At 40.0% G+C, this 24185-nt stretch overlaps 2 protein-coding genes across 6 annotated transcripts in view; one reads left to right on the forward strand and one right to left on the reverse strand.

Moving 5' to 3' along the window:
- The window catches only part of slc12a5a (solute carrier family 12 member 5a), a 176521-nt gene extending 168939 nt beyond the window's left edge, over nucleotides 1–7582 (forward strand). For all 5 annotated transcript variants that reach the window (XM_037784970.1, XM_037784962.1, XM_037784979.1 and 2 more), the window contains one exon: nucleotides 900–7582. In XM_037784970.1, the coding sequence (XP_037640898.1) occupies nucleotides 900–991 (92 nt within the window). In that variant the 3' untranslated portion in view covers nucleotides 992–7582. The remainder of the gene's footprint in view (nucleotides 1–899) is intronic.
- On the reverse strand, nucleotides 7384–21518 carry ncoa5 (nuclear receptor coactivator 5). Its single transcript, XM_037785063.1, is given in 13 exon segments — nucleotides 7384–8073; nucleotides 8075–8589; nucleotides 9480–9571; nucleotides 10006–10210; nucleotides 10310–10521; nucleotides 10659–10815; nucleotides 11091–11215; nucleotides 11302–11571; nucleotides 13173–13236; nucleotides 16361–16468; nucleotides 16656–16934; nucleotides 18971–19031; nucleotides 21367–21518. Coding segments are annotated over 11 exon segments (1968 nt in total). The 5' UTR covers nucleotides 16825–16934; nucleotides 18971–19031; nucleotides 21367–21518; the 3' UTR covers nucleotides 7384–8022.
- Nucleotides 21519–24185: the final 2667 nt, after the last annotated feature.

A 24185-nucleotide genomic window follows, 5' to 3' on the forward strand; every position in this document is an offset into this window, starting at 1 on the left:
TAAAATGCAGTCGAGTGAATCTGTATTAGTGGGTGTTTTTAATCTGAAAATTATCCTCAGGATTTACAAGAAATGAGGGAAGCTCAATCACATCAGGAAGAAAAACTATCACCTTATAACGAGGAAAAAGCAAAGTTGTGTGTCACTAATACGAGGGATTCATATATAAGACTGTTAGAAAGACTGTTAGATCATGGGTGTTTCAATTTTTACACCCAGAATGTCAATTTCAATACCCACGCCATGTGCCATTGATATACTGACCTACGTAAGTATGAATATAATGAACAGATTTGTTCATAAATTGACATTCAGGTGGTGTGGAAAACAGTGAAACTTATAATGGTGCTCTACAGATACAATCAAAATCAGTTTAAGCAATAAATGGTAAGTTAATTGACTTGGCACTGTGCTTTGTTATCAGAGATTTTGTGCAAGATGGCAACGGAGGCAAATTACTAATTAGGATTTATTAACAGACAGAAGATGGACCTTTTTAAATAACATTTTCAGGTAATATTTGAGTTCAATTATCTTTAATTACACTTTTGGCACACTGCATTTTGATTCAGTCTCATAGTCACGTATTTCATAATTGGTTTTATATACTTAACTGTAACTGAAAAAAAAACTACTTGAATCAATATGCAATGTGCCAAAAGAGTAGCCAGCCGGTGTCTGACTTCTGTTGCTCCTCATGTAGTGTTATTATGGTAAGGATGCCCTCTGAGTGAGGCGAAGGTCGGTATACCAAATACCACGGTTTTGCACTCAGCGGCTCACGGCACCAAAATCCGTTTAAGTTTTCGTTTCGTGGACCCAGTATCAGAACTTGCAGTTTCTTATATATGTCTATATTGTAAGTGCTTCTTTTAGTTTCTTTAACACTTCTCTCCAAGACATGGAGTTCCTCGAGGTCCTCACTGACGGCCTCAACCGGGTCCTCCTGGTCCGCGGAGGCGGCCGCGAGGTCATCACTATCTACTCCTGAAAGAGCAGCCCCCTCCCCCACTACCACTCTCCCCGACCCCTCCCTCAGCCCTGTTCCTGTGACACCTTTACTCCCGCACCATCATCAACGCTGCTTCATCGTTCTGTCGCTCTTACTGTTTATTTCTGTAAGATAGTCCTCTCACACCCAACCAATAGCCCAGCTCAGCTTCAGCACCTCTCCCTCAGCTCCATCCCCAGCAGACCGATGAGCAGTATCACATGCTCCGCTTACTACACCCCTTCATCGTAGTCCAGCAAGCTTCTATAACTATTGTCTGCTCTAGACTCATTTAGATTGCTATCTAGATTTGTTCTTATAGAGACTTTATTCTTCGCTTAGTCTGTAATCTACTGTAGTAACCTCGCATTGAGATCGGACTCACTCGGTAAAGGAGGAGGTGGTGATGTTAGGGTGTGGGTTGTTAGCTGAGGTGTGAGCGCACATGCATGTCTGTGTCCGTCTTTGTTGAAATCTCTGCAGATTTCTTATTGTTTTGTCCTTTTTTTTTTTTTTTTTTTTTTTTCAAATACAAGTGTGGCATAGCAGCGGCTTCTGCTCCGAAAGAACGAGAGCCAGCTGAAATGAGCTCAGTGTAGGATTTGTCTGTTTAGTTCCCTCGCGGTGATCGGACACCTCCCACAGCGCTCCAGCCTGTTGTCTTCGATGTGATTTATCTTTCAAAGGCAAAAAGACACTGCTACCCACGGTCAGGACCACCAGCTGGAAGGAGAATCAGAGTATGAACTGTGAAATTCACATTGGTATTCGAAGAAGATTGAAAAAGGCACGTGGATCAAAACCTGCAGTATTATCTTTAACCTGATCACTCCTCAGCATGGCGTCCTTATAACTGTGTGTTTTTACTGTTCGGTTACCGCCATCACTGTCTTTCTAACCCGTCCTCCGTTACAACTCATTTTCTTAGTGGCTGTTCATCCCCGTGGCCACTGTTAGTGCCAAAAAAAATACAACAAGGCTAGCTTAGTTTGTAGAGATTGACACGTAATTAAAACTGTGAATAGTGCGTTTCCTACCAGAAGGCTGGTGTAACAGCGGAGTGGGGAGACAGTACAAACACCCCGAGGAGATTATCATTGCCAGCACCCCTCGAACCCTCGTGTGGATCACTGTAAATAATGTACAAGCTCTGACGCGTTGTTCAGTATGAGTGTAGTATTTTTGTGACATACTAAAAAGCTTCTAGTGGAGAGAGAAAACGTTCCCTTCGCCGAGGAGGGACAGCTCAAAAAACCGCTGTTTTAAAAAAATTATTTATCTATTTATTTATTTATTTATTGGATGGCATAGGCTCCTGTCACTATGGTAACTGTCATTGTAACCTCGACAAGCACTGCACCTGCACTGTCCGCCACTGTGCAAAACAAGTGAAAACTTTGATGAATTCATCAAAATACATTAAGTTAAAAAAAAATTAAAAAACACTAAATGTTATTTTTTCATCTAGAGAACAAATAATGTATTTATGTTTATAGACAAAAGTTACACATATTGATGAAATAGTTGTGTCATTTTGATTGTCACTCAGATATATTGTTGTTTTTTTGCCTGATTTAGATACATTAAATGTGCCATATCAAAGTATTTTTCAAAGAGAAATAGTGAACAAAAGATTCTATTGATTGAATTGGAGAGAACAAAGTGTGTTGAAAAACAAGCAGGAGAAATAAGGTGTCGACATGAAACTAGTACTGGTAATGACACTGTAGTTAGAAAGTCGCCCTATAGATCATAAAAGAATAGATGTTCGGATTTGAAGTATATCAGCTCTTACTGAGGTGAGACTTTGAACATCTATCAATTGTTTATTTATGGGGTCAAGTCTAAATAAACCGAGAGGACAAATGGCTCCTGTAGCTGGGAAACGTCCACCAGGCTGAACTCTATGCAGTAGACTCTCCAGTGAGATTTTCTATCCTCTAGATTGGTTAAGATTTGAGCCACACATGTCCCCGACTGAATGACTTGTGAGCGAAATCATATTTAGGTTTAAAAAAAAGTGCATCTTGGAAGGAATGTGCAATAGTTGAAATCCGGACTCATGTGATCATGTTATTTATTTTTTTACACATATATTTTGTATATGTAGATTTCGTAAGTCTTTAAAAAAAAAAAAAAGAATCCAGAATCATCTCACTCTGACCAAGGACAGCTGTCACTTTACTTTATTTGTTTCTTTTCTCAAAAGAAACTGTTTTTGGTCATTTGCACTTGTAGTAGAAATATGAATATAAATAAATACGTATATATAAAACAGTATATACAATATAGGGGAGCAAAAACAAAATTAGTTTCTAGAAGTATTTACAAACAGTATTAAATGTTTTTAGTGTTGCCTGAATGTCGGACCATATGTTGTGAATGCTGCTAGTATCTATAGATTTATTTGTATTGTAAATAGAGATGAGTAAAGCAACATTAAAGATCAAGTGAAAAAGGGTATAGACATACATATCAGTGGTGGTGGTTGTTTAACTAGACGAGGCTGTACCTGTAAACATTTGGCCTGAGGTCTCTGGACAGGGTTAGCTTTCTGTTTTATTAGAAAACTATACTGAATACCTTGATGCAATATTACAACTGAGGGCAAAATCCTCCACCCTTTTATTCTCTTTTTAAAAAAAAAAGAATAGAAACGCTCTCTTGATTATAACATCTCTAATCCCTTAAGTAAAGTGAACCAATTTTAACCTAACAAGATTAATTTATTTAAAGAAACTTATAAGAATCACCAAAATGTATTTAAATATGAATATTTATCTGCTAAACGTTACTGTTTGCAAATTTTTAACACACCTACCTTTGACACCTGTGATACTTAAGAAAGCAGCCACTCCTAGTTTTCAAAGATTTTAGGGTGCCAAGTCATGAAGATTTCCTTTACTATGCTTGTCACACTTAACTCTGACAACGGGGGTCGTTTAAAACGCTCACGTCCGTTTTTGAAGAACGCGGCTATTTTGGGATTGTCTCCTTCAACATTGCCTGCATCAACTGAGCCTTTTAAATTTATTCAGAAGAAAAGATATCTGACGTTTATTGGAGAAGTTTATCGGAAATGAATTTATTTATCGAATTATAAATGTTTTATAATTGCTGTTTGCATGGAACTATGTGGCAATATTTGTTTTAGTGGTTTCTATAGTGATGACTTAACATGTTTGAGGTGCAGAGTGGGGGTCAAAGGTTGTCGAATGTTCTCATTGAGTTACAGATTTCCGAGAACTCTGGAGTGTTTGCCGCTCAGCCGGGCGACACGGCTCGACCTTGAAAACAAGTCTTTTGCAAAAAAAAAATAAGAAAAAGTATGAGTTCACTATATTGTTACTTGTTATATTTCAATCTTGCTCAAATAGTCTTATGTAACGTAATAGGAGATTTTTGAGTTTGCGAATGGATGGGCCTCAGAAGTGGTCATTTCACCTTTGTAAATATATATCACTCAAGTCAGAGACACTGCAACCTACTAGTGTTGTCTTTTGTTGTACACTGTTCTATCACTGTGGACAAAGTCTTAGAGTTTTGTAACGATTATGTGCAATATTGTTCTCACATTAGTACTTTTTTCATTCTGTCACGGTTATGTTTCTTTTCTATAAACAACTGGAGGTGTCACTTATTTCATCAGCATGTTCGTCACCAGGTCTTACAGACGATAAAGATCTACAGTGTTCAACCCAAACGTGGCTGAGACAGCAAAAGCACTTTAACACTGAGGGTACTCTGTGACAGGATCAGTCTGCAGGAGTGGGAGTGTACTGACTCTATCCCACAGTGACCTCTGGTGGCACACGAGTGTATTACAGCCAGCCGTGGAGGTCTGACAGCTCAGACTATAAAATAGGATTTAATTCCCATCATCTTGCAGCAGTTTAAAACTGCAATAACGCAGAAACCTACCTGCTGATTTTGTTTACATCGTTCAGCATTTTTTTCTTCTAGCATGCATCACATTTTTTTCCTTTTCTCTTGCCAAACTTCTTTAAAAAAAAAAAAAGAATAGTAACTGTTCAATTTATAGTGCTTGTCACTCAATCTGTGAGGTCAGCCTTCCCAGAATCCTCTCCTCCACCCTCCCCTACCTCCCCCTGTCCTCACCCCATCCGCCCCAAACCCCCCGGCCTCCCCCATCCCAGCCACTAAATCCACCCCAGCTCTGTATTTTAAATGTGATTGCAGTATAATTCTGAAAAATGATCAAAGAATATAAAACTCGCGCTTCCAATTCTGGCACCGGCTCTGCTTGGGCGACGCGAGAGATAGTCCACTTAGAAAACCAGCACGTCCCCCTCTCCCCACAGCTGATCCATGATTTAGATCAGATCCTTTCGCCTGCACAACTGTAGCATGAGACAAACTTGCCGGTGATCATTACCCAGTCTCCATCCTTAAATGGATATTAAGGGCTCTGAAACACATCTGTTACCGGGTTGAGGACGCTGTCCTGTTAAAGACACCAACAGAGAAAATACAAAAAAAAAACAAGTCCCAGATTCTGGCAGAGAGGGCACACACACACACACACACCGTCTGTAGCTGAGATAACATCTTACCCTTCAGTATATATATATATTGTCACAGAAGCATCAGACAGACGTGCCTGATGTCGGAGGTTAAAGCTGCACTTAACATTTCACACAGTCGACCTCTCTGGGAGCTAAAGAGAAGAACTCGAGTGGCTATTCACGCAGTGCAAGCAGAGCCAGGTCCCAGTCATGTTGTGTATCTCAGTGCATGCATGCAATTACCCTGAACAAGGTGTATTGAAAATATATTGGGTGTTTGTGGTATAAAAGTATTTTTGTTTATATCAGAAACTTTTCTTTTAGTAGTATGAATTTTTTTTTTTTCTCTTTCCTTAGGACTGGCCAATCATTGTATCCAAGATGAATATTATTATTATTATTATTATTATTATAGTACAAGATTCTATTTTTTATGGTAGATTAAGGTCTTCTCATTGTGTCAAATATTATCTGCAGATAAACTGATTACCAAAGTATATTTCAGTTAACTACATAAATGATGGTGTGCAAATGTGTGCTCCAGTGACTTAAACACAGACAAGTAAAGTAAATACTGTTTACTTTCTAAAAAAAAATGTGTAACAATTATCAGTTTAAAAGAAAGCATGGTTTCAATAGGGTAAACCCTTGAATGTGCCAAAGTAGTAGAGGAGACGCCTGCAAATCCACAGCCTGTCCAAAACTGTACATTTTACCCACTTTTCAGTAAATATCTGGTTATATTCAGTGTATTAAGTATAAAAAATTGTCGACATTCAGACGACCTTTAAAGAAAAAGTTTGACATTTTGGGAAATGTGCTTTGTCGAGAGTTGGCACAAAGAAACGGGGTTAACAGCTAGCCAGGCTCTGTTCAACGGTAACAACATCCACCTACCAGCATCTCTAAAGCTCATTTATTAACAACTTCTATCTGGTTTATTCGTACAAAAACAAGTGTAAAAATGATAAAAGGCTGTTTTACGGACTAGCCTATTTCTTGGCTTGTAGCCAGCAGAGATTCCAGGAGGTCCCGACCAAGATATAGTCCGGTACATAACCCCTCATAAAACGGCAATTTATCACTTCTACATGTCAGTTTTTGTACTTCTTAAACAGATGTGTTAATTATTGAGCTTTAGAGGTGTCGGTAGCAGATTGTGTTATCTCTGGACAGAGCCAGGCTCGCCGTTTCAACCCGGTATCGAGTCTTTGTGCTAAACTAAGTAAGCAGGCTGCTGGTGTCGAATACGGTTTCCCCGTCGAACAGCGTTTCTCCGCCTAAACCTAAAACCATTATCCCTAACCACTGAGGGCGGAGCTATTCAACGGGGTTACACATTTCAACATAACACCGGCAGTAGCTTCATATTTAACTGACAGACATGAGGGACCTTCTCATTTAACTCTTGGGAATAAACACATTCACCAAAATGTATTTTCTTTTAACACTTTGAATTTTAAAATAAATACAGTATTTAATTTAATACGCAGTACCTCCCTCCGGAGGAACTGTCTCTCTATCCAGGTTTGTTTTTAATTCACTGGAGTCGTGGGAAACGTTTTGTATGGATGCTTGACCAAATGTAATGGATGTAGGTATAGATGATATATACAGCATACACACAAAGACACACCTGTATCAAATTTCAGTAGTATGAAAATGTTTTTTTCATTCCGAAACCGTTCATTACTCCTTGATACTGTACCTAGTCTTATGGTAAAGCCGTAGTGTGTTCCTTTCAGTTCTGTGGGAGTGTGTAGTATGTGTGTACATGTGCACTTGTAACTGCTGGGGGCGGGGGTGGGAGGGGGCTACGTGTAAATAAATCAAATACAGTTAGTGTGGAGGTGTTTTTTTTGTGTCAGTGTAAGTTAAATATTCTAAAATTTAAAAAAAGAACGTATTATTCTCTATTGTGTTTCATGGTACATTAAAAAAAGAGGAAAAAAGTAGTTTTATCTTACATTTCAAATGCTTATATCTCTATGGCTTCTGGCGATACCCGTTCCATTTTATAGATTTGTCAGCACAAAATGCAATAAACCAATACCATTTTATTACAGCAATTGTGTCTCGAGTTTTTAATCATGTCTGTTGTTGACAAAATGAAAATGTTACAAATTAAAAATACACTGCAAAACTATAAACCACATAATGAGATCATGGTTGGAAAAAGAACTAAAGAGTCTGTAAACCAAAACATACTGTACTTTACACATGCAGCTTCGACCTCATGTGACTGAATAAGAATTGAAAATACAGACACATTAGGTTGTCTGGACAAGTCATCAAATTAAACTTCATAACAATTTAATCAACTGAACACAATACTAAGAATAAAAAAAAAGATAAAATCTTTTACAAAACATCCAACCATACAGTCTACCCTACCTATACACAGCTGGTCAAGTCACTGCACAGAGAGTTAATGTGGTGTTCTACTTGTGTCACAGGGAGAGGTGGACCTCACGTTAGGAGAAGAAAGTAATTCACTATAAGCCCTCAGTAATGTCGGGGATACATGGACATAGGCGGGACCTGGCCCATGCCGGGGGGGGGCGGACCTGGGGGGCGGCTGCTGAGGGGCGCCGGGGCCCACCAGGTGGTTGAGAGACGGTCCGCTCTGAATGAGGGTGTCCAGCGCTTTCTGTACACTCGGGTTGTCAAAATTGATACCTGCGGAGGTGGGGGGTCTTTGACCACCCGGTGCGACCTGCATGCGGCTCGGTGGGGCGCCGTAACCCAGGGGCGCGCCCGGAGAAAGGCCGGGCATGGGCGGGCGGGGTGGGTTCTGGGAAGGCGGTGGGCCGAGGGAGCCGTAGGCCTTCGCCTGGGGGGCGGAGGAGGGCAGGCCTCCGGAGCCCGCTGGCGTCCCGCTGCCGCTGTTGAACAGGCTGAGGATTTTAGCTTGCAGCTCCTGCTGATGGCTGGGGTTAGCGGAGGCGCCGGAAGCAGCCGATAGGCCGAGGTGGCTGGACTGCGGGGCGGGGAGAGCAGAATGGGACGGAGGAGGCAGTCCTGCGGCTGAGGGAGGAACGTCGTGGTGCACGGCTGCAGGAGCTGCAGCAGCTGTAACGGGAAAGATTCAGTTAGAATAGTAAACAGACACAGCTCTTTCCTTTTTCTACAGAGAAAAGTGGAGCAATAATTCAATTATAATTATAACATAGGATAACATTTATAGTTCAAAGTTCACATTTTTAAAGTCTATGTTAGGACACTCACATCCACATTGAATATGTTTTTGGTTGCTGTAATTGTTCCTGCTCACCATACTGACAGAGAAAAAAAATCTCTTTTTAACACAATTCCAATATAGAGATGTGTTCATTCTCTATAAAAATACGTTATGAAGTTGAGCTGAAGTTAATAAGGTTTCACCAATCCGAGAGAGAAATTAAATAAGTATCTTCCAAATTTAGCTGCATTGGAGGGATAGTGACACACAGACGACATTTCAAACCAAAAGACTTCTACAAGACGGCCCACTTGATTTGTCTAACTCAGACTTATATTAACCTCAACTTTGGAATGACAACACTTCACTTCACTTCATCAGTTTACACTGAAATCACTTTGGAAGGATGTCTTCAGGGCCAGTATGGACAGGATGAATGATTAAAGTATATTGCTTGTTGGAAAGTCTTTCATGTGTTCCTACATCCCTTATGGAGCTCTGAGAGCAGCCACCGGCTCACCTGTGCCTAGTTGCCTCTGAACAGCACAGGTGAGCCCGATCTGAACCTTCAATCGGTGCTTCTATAAGTAAGAGGGGAGGAGGAGACCATTTCTGTTTGATACCATACCTGATCCCCTGCCTTAATCGAGTGTGTCATCTAATGTGAGTTGTTCTTCACGCCTCTGTGTTACTTTATGACTCAATTCACATGCACTGGAGTATTGTTTGTGTTGCTGTATTGCCTGACTTTGCTTTAAAATCCAACATTTTTTCCTCTTACCTGTAAGAGGGTCTGCAGCACTTCGTAGCAGCCGGTCTCTTTTGTCCTTCAGGTAGGCGATGAGACCTTCCATTTCCTCTGGGGTCACAAATCTACCGGCAACCACACAGGAAAAAAAAACATTATTTCAAGTGTGGAGATTTTTAAAACGATGCATGAGAAACTAAAGCTGGACAAACTGAAATGCAAAGTTTCACAACATGGAAACCGTAAATAAGGGATCACAGAAACTTACATCACATGTTACATTCTCTACAGCTCCAACTGGTTCTCTATATGATATCCAGAGCATTAATATAGCAGCAAACCACCATTTGCCTTTTAGTACATGTGAGTGCGCCACTCTGCGCTCATACAGTGGTTACAGCTGATGACATTGCATCACAGTGTCGCCGTTGTTTGCACCGTTAGTGCCGTTAGCTGCGAGCTGCCGGCTCAGCCGTCGCCAAGTGAAGGCAATAGAAATGCTCTGAATATCGACTTCAGCACCTTTTTAAGACAAGTCTGAAGATGTTAAACCAGGTACCTGTTTTCAGACAGCAGTGTGATGGAGGTGAGCACTGAGATGGGGTGGCTCTCTCTGTCAGGCTCCCTGACTAACACGTCGTCCGCCATCTTGGCCGCCTTTCTGGCAATCTCCTCACGTTCTTTTTCACGGTTTTCAACTTTGTAGGTGTCATAATTGTGGGCAACCAGCATCATGGCGTCCTGCATCGGCATGTTTCGATGCTCTACGGTGATTAAAAGATATAACAAATGTTAGCATGTAACGTGGAGGGACCAAAGTGACCCCACCAACCCAACAGGTGCGTACGGTCGTCCTGGGTTACCTTGCGGTGTGCCGAACAAGATGTTGACAGTGCAGGACCGGTGGACCTGGTGCTGCTGGGTAATGATGATGGCAAAGGGAGTGCGGGCTCTGCCTACATCCTCCAGTGCCTGGGTTAGTGACACTTCCGTGTTGAGGAAGATCAGATCCACCACCATGCCCAAATCACGAACCTTCCGCCCGACCGTCTCCGCATACTCCCTACTGTTGTAGCAGCACAAGTACACAAAGGCAGACACACACACACAAACAGGAGAGATATGAAATAAAAATACATGGTCCAACATTTAAAAATACATTTCTAGTCCACGGTTTGCGTTTCCCGTAGAGAACAGAGAGAGTGGACATACTTTTGTGCCTTGTTGACGACAATCACAGAGCAGTCGACGGGACGGTCGGTGTCGTAGCGCCGCTGGAGTTCTTCATAGTACTGTCGATACAGGTCGTTACGCCGACGCTCCTCTGGTCGAGCACGATCATCTACTCCTGAGGAGAGGTTGGAGGCCACTGGAAAATTAAATGTCAGTAAAAAAGCCTTAGTCAGGTAATTACTGGTTCAACTCTCTCCTCACATCTGGACAACTAAGCTAGTTCGTAATTTTAGAAAAATTTACGCGTTTTTATATTCAAAACAATCAGGCAAAACCAATCTATCCAAGAAAACACTAAAAAGATATCATTTTACAACTGATCACAATATTACTCTAAGCTGGTTACGTACTTACATCAACTAAAGAGTTACTAAACAATCTAATTTGGCCTGTACACTGCAGTCCACATACCCTCTGGCTCACGGCGTCCGTTCCAGGGATCTCTGTAAGGGTCCCTGCTGTAGGGTTCATCCTTCCTCCGGTAATAGTCTTCTGCACCGCTGCCACTGCGGTAGAATCGGTCATAGTCCTCTCGGCTGTATGGAAACATTTCAGGTTAAGACACAAATGCAACTACCGAACGCTGGACTTCCAACTAATGAACGTGAGTGTCAGTAGTCACCTGTATGGAGTATCCCGCGATTCTGGTCCTCTGGGGTCTTTGTCTCTGGTCTCCGAGCTACGGTAGCGGTAATCGTTGTCACGAGAACTGCCGCTCGGCCTCGACTCTCTTCCCGCGTCTCTCCCGTCACGGCTGTCCCGAGACTCCCGGCCTTCGCGGCTGTCCCGAGGAGAACGCCCATCACGACTGTCCCGAGACTCGCGCCCGTAAACGGGTGAGCGTGACCGAGGTCGGGGCTCTTTGCTGTCCCCATAGCTGGAATACGGAGCCCTGAGAGAATAGATGTCAATTAGTGCAAGGACGGTTTAGGCTGCCTATGAAATACTACAAAGGGTAACTTCTGTCCAACGACTGGTGAGGGCAGGCCTACAGTTGGTATTTCATATTTAAATTAATCTGTATTTATTCAATATGAAATAGATGGAACATGTTTATTTCGCACAACCGAAGCAGAGAGAAAACAAAGCAGTTATCGTGTTCGCGAAGGGAACTAGAACAAATTCAATCCAGGAGGTGATCTCGGAAAGCGTCCTTTCAACGACGATTTGAAAATGTCCAGCGATTCGTGTACGCAACGATATCGATTCGTCGACCATTTGAGGCTCATTGACACAAGTACCAAGGCTGTTTAAACTTTTTGAACACGGTGGTTTATTTGGAGCATTTAGCACAATTAGCATGTGATGATCTGCATTTTGTTCCTTCATTAAGCCACATTCCCATGCTGCAAGTACGGGGTTACGAAAATGCCAAAAAGAAATAAAATATGCACGTTTGCTTGAAATTTTCTCTAGAAAATGGAACTGATATAGAACATTAGAGGTCTGGTACAAGTTATTAATCTCACCTTTGACATTTTTGAATACATTCTAGATGGAAAATATTCTAAATTGCATAGAAATGTCACCACTCTAAGCAAACAGTTTGACTAGAGTTGCTAAACAGGTTTAGTGAAGGTGTGGTGTTAAGTGCCATTTGAACTTTTCATGTCAAGACAAGGTGGATGGGTGCTCACTCTTCTGAGGATACTCTCCCATAACTGTTTGCTCTAGCAGAATTTAAACCAAGACAATGGTTTAAATAGTTTCAGGTGTTGCACAACCGTTTCACTTCCGTCAGGTTCTCTTGGAAGGGTCTTTTTGCTAAATCCTCAATTTGTCTTCACTTCTTCAACATTTATTTGCTTCTTGTCACAATATGGAAGTTAAATTAATTTCCATGATGCTCAACTCAAGTGAGGTGCAAAAGTAGGTTTCAAATTTAAAAGAAAAAAACAAACCAATAGATTCATTTTACCCCATTTTCCTTGAGAATATTGTTCTCTAATATTGTGATCTTGTGAATGCCCGACCCCATACCCAAACCTCCCTGAAATAAACTTCTCAATGATGTGTGGATGTTTTGTGGCATGAACTGAATCATGTTGTGGACGAGCGTTGTCAAAGAGTCTGTTCCTCAGACTAAATACAGTTTCCATGAACACACCTAATTAGTTAAAAGGTCATGTTGTAGGACATGAACCTGCTAAACAGATCTGGGGCAGGGTGGGACTGGCATTACGTTCCCTTCAGTTGGAAAGTTGCGTATTGTAGCTATAAGATGAACAAAACCACACTAAGAACACAAGCGTTTGAGACAAAGACACTTTAAATAACATTCATATGGCTATTTTCTTTATTTCAACACATCTGGAAATTCTAATTTAAGGTGAAATATTAGTCCCATGAACCATCACGAACCCATCTTCCATTAAGCGGACTTCACCACTGGTGGAAATGACAGTTGAGGAAAAGGTTAGACGCTTTTGTTTTTGTTTTACCGGCACCTCAGAGGTGATTGTAGTTCGTTACACCCATTTCGCGTTACTTTACCTTCGTGGAGGGCTCTGCTGGGATTGAGGTTTAGGTTGCCGTCGCTCCACTGCCATATTTACATCTGAAAATAAATCAATCCAAACGTTGAACACAACAGTGACATGTTAATCAGCTCATCTTTTCACGCAGAATGGAGTGGCCGCGTCAATACTTCCACGATCCAAAATGAAATGAGCTCCAATATCCAAGCTTGAGAATCCAAACTGGACGAGAGTCAAAATGCAGCAAATCGAGTTGCCAAATCTGTCGAATTGAGTTTAAGATGAACAAGAAATGAATCGGCTAAAACACGGAGCAACGTTTGAACGTGTAAATTAGAAAATTTTGCCTTCAGACACTCCTTCGGTGCTCGACTTTCGTGACACATTTAAATCCACGGTGAAGAAAATTCCGACAGTGTTGCAAATAAAACAAGAGATTTCAGAGATTCAGGCTTTGCCAGAATTTAATAATGCACTTGTTTATTTGCTTTGTATATCAATAATGTAACAGGTCTACAAAAAGAAAGGGTTATGTAGAAAAATCTTCATTTTGAGGAGTTGTAGGTCAAATCATACAACAAAGGGTGCTCCGATCGATCGGCCACCAATCATTAGACGATATTCCTTCTAAATAAACTGGGAAAACAAAGTTCGGAAACTTGTGCTTGGTGGATTATTTCTCTGTTGTTACAATGCTAATTGGCATTGTATTTTACATCGTTGGAAAGCCTGTACATAAGGGGGAATGTCATGTTCAGTGATGAGTCTAGGTTCTGTCTGCGAAAGTTGGATGGTAGGGTCAAAGTATGGAGACGACGTGGAGAACGCTATGCTGACTGTTGCACCGATGGAGTAACAGCTTTTGGTGGGGGCAGTGTCACGGTGTGGGGCGGCATCTCCCTCATTGGCAAAACAAGGCTTGTCATCGTTGAAGACCATCTCAATGCAGTGAGATATCTGGATGAGATTCTGCAGCCAGTGGCGATCCCATATCTCCACAATCTGGGACCTAACTTCATCCTCCAATATGACAACGCTCGCCCCCACAGAGCCAGGGTTATCACAGACTACCTCCACAATGTGGGAGTAGAGAGAATGGAATGGCCTGCCAAGAGTCCACACCTCAACCCAATTCAACACTTGTGGGATCAGCTTGGGCGTGCTGTACGTGTTAGAGTGACCAACACAACCTCGTTGGCTGACCTGCAACGAATCCTGGTTGAGGAATGGAACGCCATCCCACAGCAACGTGTGACCAGGTTGGTGACCAGCATGAGGAGGAGGTGCCAGGCTGTTGTGGCTGCGTATGGATCTTCCACCGCTACTGAGGCTCCTGACGGTGTATTAAATGAATAAAGTGTAAAATAGCCAATATGTCTTGTTTGTTCCTTGTTACTGATGGAGAGTCCAGTCATCCAATCCACCAAACAACTCAAAACAAGAGTCAATTCCAACAGGAGAATACACTCAAATTTGTCTTGGGCGCTACCCACATAATCAGCTGTGCTGCTCATCCCACAAATGCATGATCCTTGGACATCATTGTGAAGGTAAATAAACAGGCTTTCCAACGATTTAAAGTACAATGCCAATTAGCATTGTAACAACAGAGAAATAATCCACCAAACAAGTTTCCGAACTTTTTTTTCCCAGTTTAGTTTGATTTGAAGGCCAATCAGATGATGCAAAACACGCCTGACAATTTCTCTACGTGTCGCTAAAATGGCTTCACTGGAGCTGTGAGTTGTGTCTCTAAAGCCACTTTTACACAGCCTAGTCAAGGCGGGACTGTTACACCCTTTTTTCGCCTCACTGTTCAATATTTAAAAGGGTGGGGGGGTGAGGGGGGGGGCATTGTTGTAGTGGAGGTAGTCACCGAGCCGAATCAACGTCTTTGTAAAAGGGACAGCAGGTATGGCGGGATGACACGCACACACACTAGACGCCAACGCTGTTGTTACACATCACGCCAGCATGCTATCTAAAATCACAACCGAGGCGGCATTATGCCAGCTTTGTAATGAGGCGTCTTTACAACAGTATTGCGGGATATCTGTATATAAGGGATTATGAGTGAGAGTTTAAATTGTAATACTTAATATACAATGTTGTTAAGAATAGTTAAATAAATAATGCTACATGATAAATAGAAGGCTTCAAATGGACCTTGTGGATCGGTATCGTGCGATACAACTTCCAGCTTTCAGCCCCATAAATCCCGATCAGAGCACCCTTACATACAACCTACACTTAGTGAGATCATCATTGTGACGGGCATTTCATTTAATGCAACTAGGGCTGGGCAATACGGCCAAAATCTTCTATCACGATATAGCATGTTTTCTAGTAATTCAATAAATAAATAGTCTATATGAAATAATCACATGGTAAAGACTAGTTTTGTGTGATGAAATACTAAATTCAAAAGTATTGAGTATTTTCTCAATTAACAAACTTTATTTCAAAACAAAAATAAACTGTTTCAAGTGAAATTATAGAGAAAAAAAAATGAATAAATATTTCCATCTTATGTTTACATGCATGCTCAAATACAGAGTAATCAGATTGAGACAATAGTTTGATTTAACTACATTGGGGTATTCCCATAAGCACAACTCTTATCAAGTCAGGTTTTCTCAGAAATTTGAGTTAGTATGTGCTTGTTATTACCAATCAAGACGAGGCGACGTGATTGTGTATCATATCGATATGATTTCATCACGATACGATTCCATTGAAAGACGATATTGAATTATCGCTCAGCCCTAGAAGCAACATATCACACCATTAAAATGTTTAAAATAACAGATTGTTTAAGCCCTTGAATTATTCTTTAATAAATAAAAGAAGGATCGTTCCAGCTTTCATTCACAACCTTCAACCACAGAAGGACATTTGTAAGTGTTAATCCTTAAATGCATATTTGTTACTTTGTCTTTGCTGGTATATTTTTTTAAATCACCAAATCCACAAAAACGGATTATCTTCAGGATTAACACTTAAACCATCATGCCCTGTCATCAAAAGGTATTCACACACACACACACACACACACACACACACTAACACACACAAAAAACAAAAGAAAAACGTAACCTTTCATTAACTTTGATTCATTTAACTTGGTTTTCTTGCTCACTGTACACAAATAAAAAAGCTATCCTCTTTAGCCAGACAATCACACCCACTGCAGTTAAGGCTTACCTATTTTATAACCTTTATATATTCGACCCTTTTGGGCCGCCTTTGCAGCTTCGGCTTCCTCAACACGTTCAAATTGTACAAATCCAAACCCACGAAACATGGACACGCCTGGAAGAGGAACATTTTAAGTGGTACACACTTAGGATCATTTTGAAGAACATTTTGGATACCTACCCATTTACCCACTTTAAAAAATTATCAGTGAGGACATCATTACGAATTTGACATGCTTGCAATTCATGAAAAAATATGGCGCTTGATGCGACTACACATGATTGTATTGTGTTTTACTGACCGATAATCTTCCCGTACTGGCTGAACAGCTCTTCCAAATCCTTCTTTGACATGTCGGAGGTCGGCAAATTCCCAACAAAAATCCGTCTCTCCAAATCTCTCGGATCGTTACTGCTGCAGGAGCGTGAAAAACGCCCTGGCGACGGGCTGTGGCTTCTTCGGCGAGACATGATGTCACGATCCAAAAGGGTTTATTGGTTTCTTTCTTCGTGCGTCTCAAATGCTTGAAAAAGTTTGGTTTTGTTCGCGAATCGGCGTCTTTAAATTGTCGTCCAGAATCCTGAAACATGTCAGTGAGTTAAGAGATGAAATTCCTTGGAAGGATGAAAAGTTTTAGCAGAGCAAATGTTGCAGATCAAAATCACATCAAAGTTCAGACAATGGAAATGTTGTGGCAAATTCGTTTTCAAATGCAGCAAATATTAAAATTTGAAACAAATCGCGCCGGTTAATCGCAAATTCTTCCGAAACCTCAGGTTAAAATGTTGTTTTTTTTATGTATCCTGCATTTCTCTGGTGCTCACATGCACAGCAGGATGTTATATTACTAGATTTAATGCTGCACTGGACCTTTATGTAGCTTGCCTTGAATTATGGCACGAAGAACAGCAGTAAAACATTACTGTGTTATTAATGCTGAGCATATTAGCAACTGTAAATGTGCCATGGGAATTCGGTGATGAAATGAACTGGTGATGTGCAGAGATGTGAAAGCGTTTTACAAGTAGCCCTTGGCATTGTGGTTTGGCAAGGTGGTACCGCAAGTGAGCCGTTCCTACACCTGATCGGACAAATGTGGAGTAGCTGAGATTTCAAATCTTGTAGTGAAAAAGAGCATGAAAGATGTCGTCTGGCGTTATAAAGCTAGAGGTGTGAGGCAATGTGTTGGAGAAACTGAGGCCTGAAGTGATTTTCATTATAAAGAACTTTGTCCTGGGAGTAGGAAGGTATATTACTATAGAAATGGCACACCGGTAGAGACTGTGCCATCATAAATTGGCTGCATCATTTGTTCCAGTGGAGAGTAGATTTAATAATGACATTTCATAAAATGCAAAATGAGTCTTTGCATGTTAAACCAGTGAGCATACGCTTCCATCTCATGCTAAAATGAGCCATGTAAACACATGGGACCCGTCGAAACCATTAACGAATGGCTTGAAGTTGATGGTGGATACACATTTCCAGGTAGCAGCCAACATTTCACGCAAAACGAAAATCGCAACGTTATACTGCAGTTGTGAAAGTGGAGCAAATGTTACCGATACCCACAGTGGGTAAATTGTAAAGTGTGATGAACTGTTATGAAACTCTTAAAAGTGGACTTAGGCAATACATTTTGGCAATTTTGACTCAGACATTCAAAATGTTCGCTGATATAGAGACCCAATGAGTAGGATTTGTCGGTTGCAGTTTGTAAATACAACATTCAAAGTTGGCCCCTCCTTCCAGGCTCAGCGAGAGTTACGGTGCTCGCCAGCGGGTGAAGGCAAAACCCAGATTCACTCTCGTTTTGGAACAAGCTTTCTTGGCGTTTTGCCTTGCTATATTTCCGTAGCTTCCTCTTGGATGCATGCTTACAATCTGGCACCTGGTCGCTATGGTTTTATAGGGGTTGACGCCCAGAATCGTCCCAAACACAGCAAAATGAAAAGAAAAAAAATACAGGCAGATGGCTGCAGGGTCTCTGAAGATACGGACACCACCACACACTTCTAGTGGGTCACAAGTGATGATTGAGAGGGATTATTTTTGTATGAGCCCATACATTGTTTTTTAGGAAAATCCTACTCATTGTGCCTTGAAGTTTAGGGTCACATCACTCATCCCACCTTTGTGTCTTTGTAGAATTGTTACGCTGTGTAGCTGATAGAGTTTTTGGGAAGAAAAATATTCCCCATTGGGTCTGTATGGTTTCACTAAATAGCAGTGAAGACAACTCTCAAATGGCATTTCCTACAAATCGAAATGCAGCATTTGTTCAAATCATCCTCTTCTTTTGAAATGGTAAAAAAGATCTTGAGGAAAATTGCATTGGTGAAATGAAATCGTGGGCGTACGATCACCTTGAAAATGCCAAAATACAAATGTTTTCTCTTGTTCAAAGAAACCAACGATCTTTAAAGTCTTCAGGATAAGTTGATGTTTTTATGTGGCCAACATGGCACAACATGAGTTCAGCTTAAGAGAACCTCTAGATGTTTTCAGTCTCAAAACACACATAAGTTACAAAACTGAGACTCGAAAGTGAAATCATCTGTGTTATGGTTGGAGGTAATTTACATAATGCTTTTCAGGGAGCAGCCCTTTACATACCTTAACTTGATCCTGGATGCCCTGGATTCTGTGTCCACATAATTCAAAAACGCCCAAGTGTCTGAAAAGGAGAAAAAATAAATCAATAACCACTTCACACAGTTTAGGAAATAAATCACATCAAATACTCTAAGATGTCTGTAGTAGCTTCATACTGCCTCTTACTGTCTCCCTAAGCAACAACTGATAGGAACAAGTGTGATAGGAAGAAGTGTGAGTTATGTTCATTTAAAGTCAAGGGGGAGTTTTTGGAAAACCATAAATTAGTATTTATAATAAAACTCCGAACAATGCTCTTATTTTTATACATAAAACAAAAAACAAATATCCATGTACACATCAATTCCAAATGTATGCATAGACATCATTTTTGGATATCAATGTACAATGGTTTAAATTCAACCCAAACATGCTAATCTATCAATCCATCCATCCAATAACTGACTGTTGTAATTTTGTATCCTCACAATAAGATTCCTCCTGGATTAGTGACCTTTTGTATTTCCACAATTTGTGATCTGCAAGTATATCAACACAGAACAAGTAAGACTATTCTCATCACGTGTCCAATCCAGTAAATCCTCAGGATCAAGTGTGGTTATTACTTTGTATTTTTGGTAGGGGTGTAAGAAAATTTTTAAAATATTGAATATCTCGAGATTATGTTATGTGATACTGTATCGAAATGCTGTATTGATTTTAAATTAATAGCTTACATGCAAAGATTAAGTCAATCAATACTTTATTTCTTTTGCAAAGAGATGCGCCCTCTCAGTGTATGTGCCCTCTCAAAGTAGTGCTACGATGTTGGATGTTAGAGATTGTGATAAATGCAAATCCCACCGTTGTGATTGCATTAAAAAAGTAAACAGTTTTTTATGCATATGGTGGTGTGTTTATTTGTTTGTTTATTTATTTGTTTTGCACAATTTAAGACTATACAACATAACAAAAAAAATAAATGAATAATATACAGTGCAGGAAGATGCAAAAAAACACTGGGCTTATCTGAAGCCTCCACCCAGAGACAAGATTAATATAAAGAAATAATATGACTACATAATAGTGATAACAAACAATTAGGACATGATATATATAATAACAATAACAATACAGTAAATATATCAAAAAAGACAAGTGAGTGTGTGTGTGTGTTGCTTGGAAGTGTATGGTTAGTGTTTGTGAGGAGGATATTGATTTAAATATCTATAATGATTTCTGGGCAATTGTAACCAAACAACATTGTGAGTGGGAATAAATAAAAAACATAAAAACAGATACAGCGACTTTTGAAAACATTTGACAGATGAACAGTTTATTGATAGATGTGAAAAGCTACTCCATAATTTGGTTCCCCTAAATCTTATCGAAAATTGACCTCTACTAGTGAGGAAGTTAGGAGGATGAAGATCTAGAGATTGACGGGCTGAGTAAGAATGGATCTGAGAACTTGTTTTAAAATAGGTCTTGAAATGCTCAGGAATATTCCCACCAGAAAGTATGTGTTCTTTAAGATAAGATATTCCTTTATCAGTCCCGCAGTGGGGAAATTTGCAGTGTACACAGTAAAATCAGAGCTAAACAAAATATGAACCATTTAAATAGAAGGAAGTATTAAAAAAAATAGGAGCAGCATATACAGTATTGACAATAAACAGACTATTAACAAAATTGCACAGGTGGAAAATGATATTGCACACTGAGAATGAATGAATGAATGAATTAATGAATGAATACTTTTAGTATTTTATACTATGACAGTTTTCTAATACCAATAAACAGCCCAACTTTGTGGCCACATGTAACTTGAACAGCTGGTTTGAGACAGGAAGTTATGCCTCTCCTCGGGTAAATTAAAGTAAATAAACAGGTCTGCCGAGAAATCCAAACAGCAACTTTATTTCTGGGTATCTATAAATCAAAATGGTTTTATTGGCGCATTTGATAAACAGTATTTTGGCGCATTTTAAACAGTGTTTTGTTGTTTTTGTCTTTAACTGTGTGTGTGATCCCACGAGGGTGCATGCTGCTGCTCTCAGCGGGCAGGAGGAGCACCGCTCCGGCTGCTAGTGGAGAGCTCCTCACTACTACAGCACCGGGCTGAGATAATAACACATACTATAATGTAGCTAGCTGGGTGGTTTTGTTTTTAAAACATTGTTTACATCACTGCACTTCTGCACTGCCATGCCTTCATGTGTTACCAGGTAACACGCTGGTTACCAGGTAACAGAGTGGTTACCATGTAGCAGGTAGCAACACGTAGCCAGCTCGGTAGCTGTTAGCATAGCTGCTAACGTAAAACCAAACGGCTCGCCTCGCAGTTACACAACAACGACACGGAGGTTTAGGATTTCGCTGCACATCACAGAGCAGCAGAGCAAGTCTTTACTCACCTTCAACGTAAGATGTATCTCTGTGTTTACAGACTTTTAAGGCCACGCTCAGGAACGGGCGAGCTCTCACAAAGCCGCTTTTCTTGTTCTTCTTCTACTTTACGGCAGCTGGCTCTTCTTCTTCTTCTTCTACGGTCACACAGCTGCTATTGAACGTGACATCGCCCCGTGCTGGTCACTGGTCAGATCTACTGCTGGTGTGAAACAGGGAGGATTGTTTATAGTGCTTCCTGTATTGTAATGTATTATATGTAATGTTTTGTTGTTGTTTTTCTTTTTTTTCTTTATCTGGACATTGAGTCTGCAATAAAGTTTGATTTGAATTTAATTGAATTGGATACTATTTAATTTTACTCCACTTTGTTCCCAGTTTAGCTGCTGTTGGTTCAGAAATACTCAAAATAGTATAATACTGAGCAGGCAGGGTATGAATCGTTTGCTAGAATAGACAAACCCCAGATTTTATAAAATGGAAACGTGTAATTCAAGAATTAAAAGTTATGGAAAAGGGAACTCACAAAATAATGAATATGGAGGATGTTTTTGAGAATATATTGAGTCTAACAGAAGGAAAAAATATAGCTGCATGTGTTAACAAGCATGCACATATACATATGGTTGGAGGTGACCCGACGTGAAGGAGGATGCATATGTGTGCCCATGTAAATACCCAGACCCCCCCCCCCACCTCCCTTTTATTTTGTATTAACTTATTTGTTTATTTAATTTAGTATTACTCTCTTATTTTTGTATTATTATTGTTTGTTTTTTGTTTTTGTGTGGGGTTTTTTTTTAACTCTATTCTTTCTTTTTGTCATTATTATTATTATTATTTCCTTCTTAATTTTATTTCAATTTTGAATGTTGAAGTTGTTTTCTCTAGTGTACTAAATGAGTTCGTCTATAAGCTCAACTACTTAAAAATTGGTTTATAAACTATTGTAATTACGAACTTTAAATTGCATATATGAAAACAACCTCGAAAAAAGGGGGGGGGGGGGGGGAACGTATAAAAAAATTGAATAGACCTTGTGAATTTGTTGGAGCACCTTTTTATCAAGAAAATCAATTCCATTTATAAAAGGTGTGGGGTGGGAGATGAGATGGGGCCTGAGAGTACAATATTAGTTTTTTTAGGATAAGTAATGTATTGGGTGTGGCATTGATAAGAGATTTAAATTATTTGAAGTTGCAATCAAAGTCATGTTTACACCAAAAGTCATTGTAAGGTAATGCATCTCCATTTGCATCTAATAGGTCCATTATGCACCAAATATTCCTATCCATCCAGTTCCTATTAAACAGAGATTTTCTTCTGTGAAGTATATACAGTATCTGTTCTTCAGTAATGGTGTATTATTATGAGGTGTGAAGTTGTGATTGTAAAATAATTTCCAGAAAAGTAGGACCTGCTGTTGATATGTAGAAAGCTTGAGAGGCAATTTGGTGACCTTGTAATCACATTTTAAACTAATTCTTAAATTACATGGCATGTCTAAAAAGAAGAACCAACACTAATCATGTCACTATGGAGCTATAAGAGGAAATTGTAAAATTCCGTTGCAGAAAAGTACCTATAGGCTATATTTGGAGCCTAACAGTGTGCAGACCTCCTTTGTGCCACGCAGTTATGTTTTGTTTTATTTTGTCTTGGACCTGAGTATCTTTGTCTGGATGTGCGCACACTTGGTCCCTCTTCTGAAGTATATCTGTCACTACTGCTTCTACTGCTTTCAACAACTGTGTCCTTTTCTTTAAACTGCGTGCCCTGTTTTTGTTTTGATACTGTATTTTAGGAAGCATTTTGTAACACCTTGGACATGCAGGGACTACAGATGAAAAATAGCCTGTTGGCTAATTCTGACTTTTTTTTTTCATGTGTATTTATTAATTTACACTGTCCCTTCTCTCAAATGAACTAAACCAAAAAAATTCTCTACTGTACTAGTATTATGTATTTCTTCTATCAGTATTTACAGTATGCAAACAGCAGTAGCCTAATTGGTACACACGTGTATGCGTCCACACAGAAATACGATTTACTGGACAAAATTGTCAAATTTATTTTAATGCAAAATAATAATCATAATAATCATAATCATAATAATGAACAGTGTGCACAATGCAATGCAATTGAAATCAGTTTATCCCACATTTATCTGTTTGTCCATAGCTGAAGAAATTGCTTAAGCTTGTGTCTATTATTAAAGTATTAAAGTAAGTAGTCATCCTCTCAACCAACGCGGAATCACATGTCCAACTTGTACTGACTGGTAATGTGGACAGTTTTGCTGGCAGGCACACAGGTTTTGCAACTATGGAGCCACTTGTGCCTTTCATGAATGTCACTAGTAACTAGCTCTCCTGCATCACCACACAGGGAGCATTTATGCCAAAGTTGGCTTGTAAACAATCTGTCGATGGGTGTCTGTTCCACTGCAGCAGCATTCTGCTCAAGTCTTTTGTTCTTCTTCTTTGGGGTCGTCCTTCTCAGATGCAGTGTTGATTCTGTGCACTTAGCAACATGTGTCCTTTAACTCCACATGTGACCAGCAGCTGCCTTGCCTTAACCATTGTCTCGCCATGCGATTGGCAATGAAACTTTCTCAATGTTCTGGATAAGGTTTTGTTTCTCTCTCTCAATTTGTGTTTCTCACACCTTTCTTTTTGCAACATCTTCAAGTAGCATCACTATTCTCTATCTAAGGATTCACTGTCCTTTTTTTCCAGATAATGTTTATCAGTTGAGCTATGTCTCAAACAGGCTGTGTTTTCCACAAACTGTGAGATCTTGTGCCTCAGGCTCTGAAGACTTCTAG

The sequence above is a fragment of the Sebastes umbrosus genome, chromosome 1 (genome assembly GCF_015220745.1).
Source record: "Sebastes umbrosus isolate fSebUmb1 chromosome 1, fSebUmb1.pri, whole genome shotgun sequence".
Taxonomy (NCBI): domain Eukaryota; kingdom Metazoa; phylum Chordata; class Actinopteri; order Perciformes; family Sebastidae; genus Sebastes; species Sebastes umbrosus.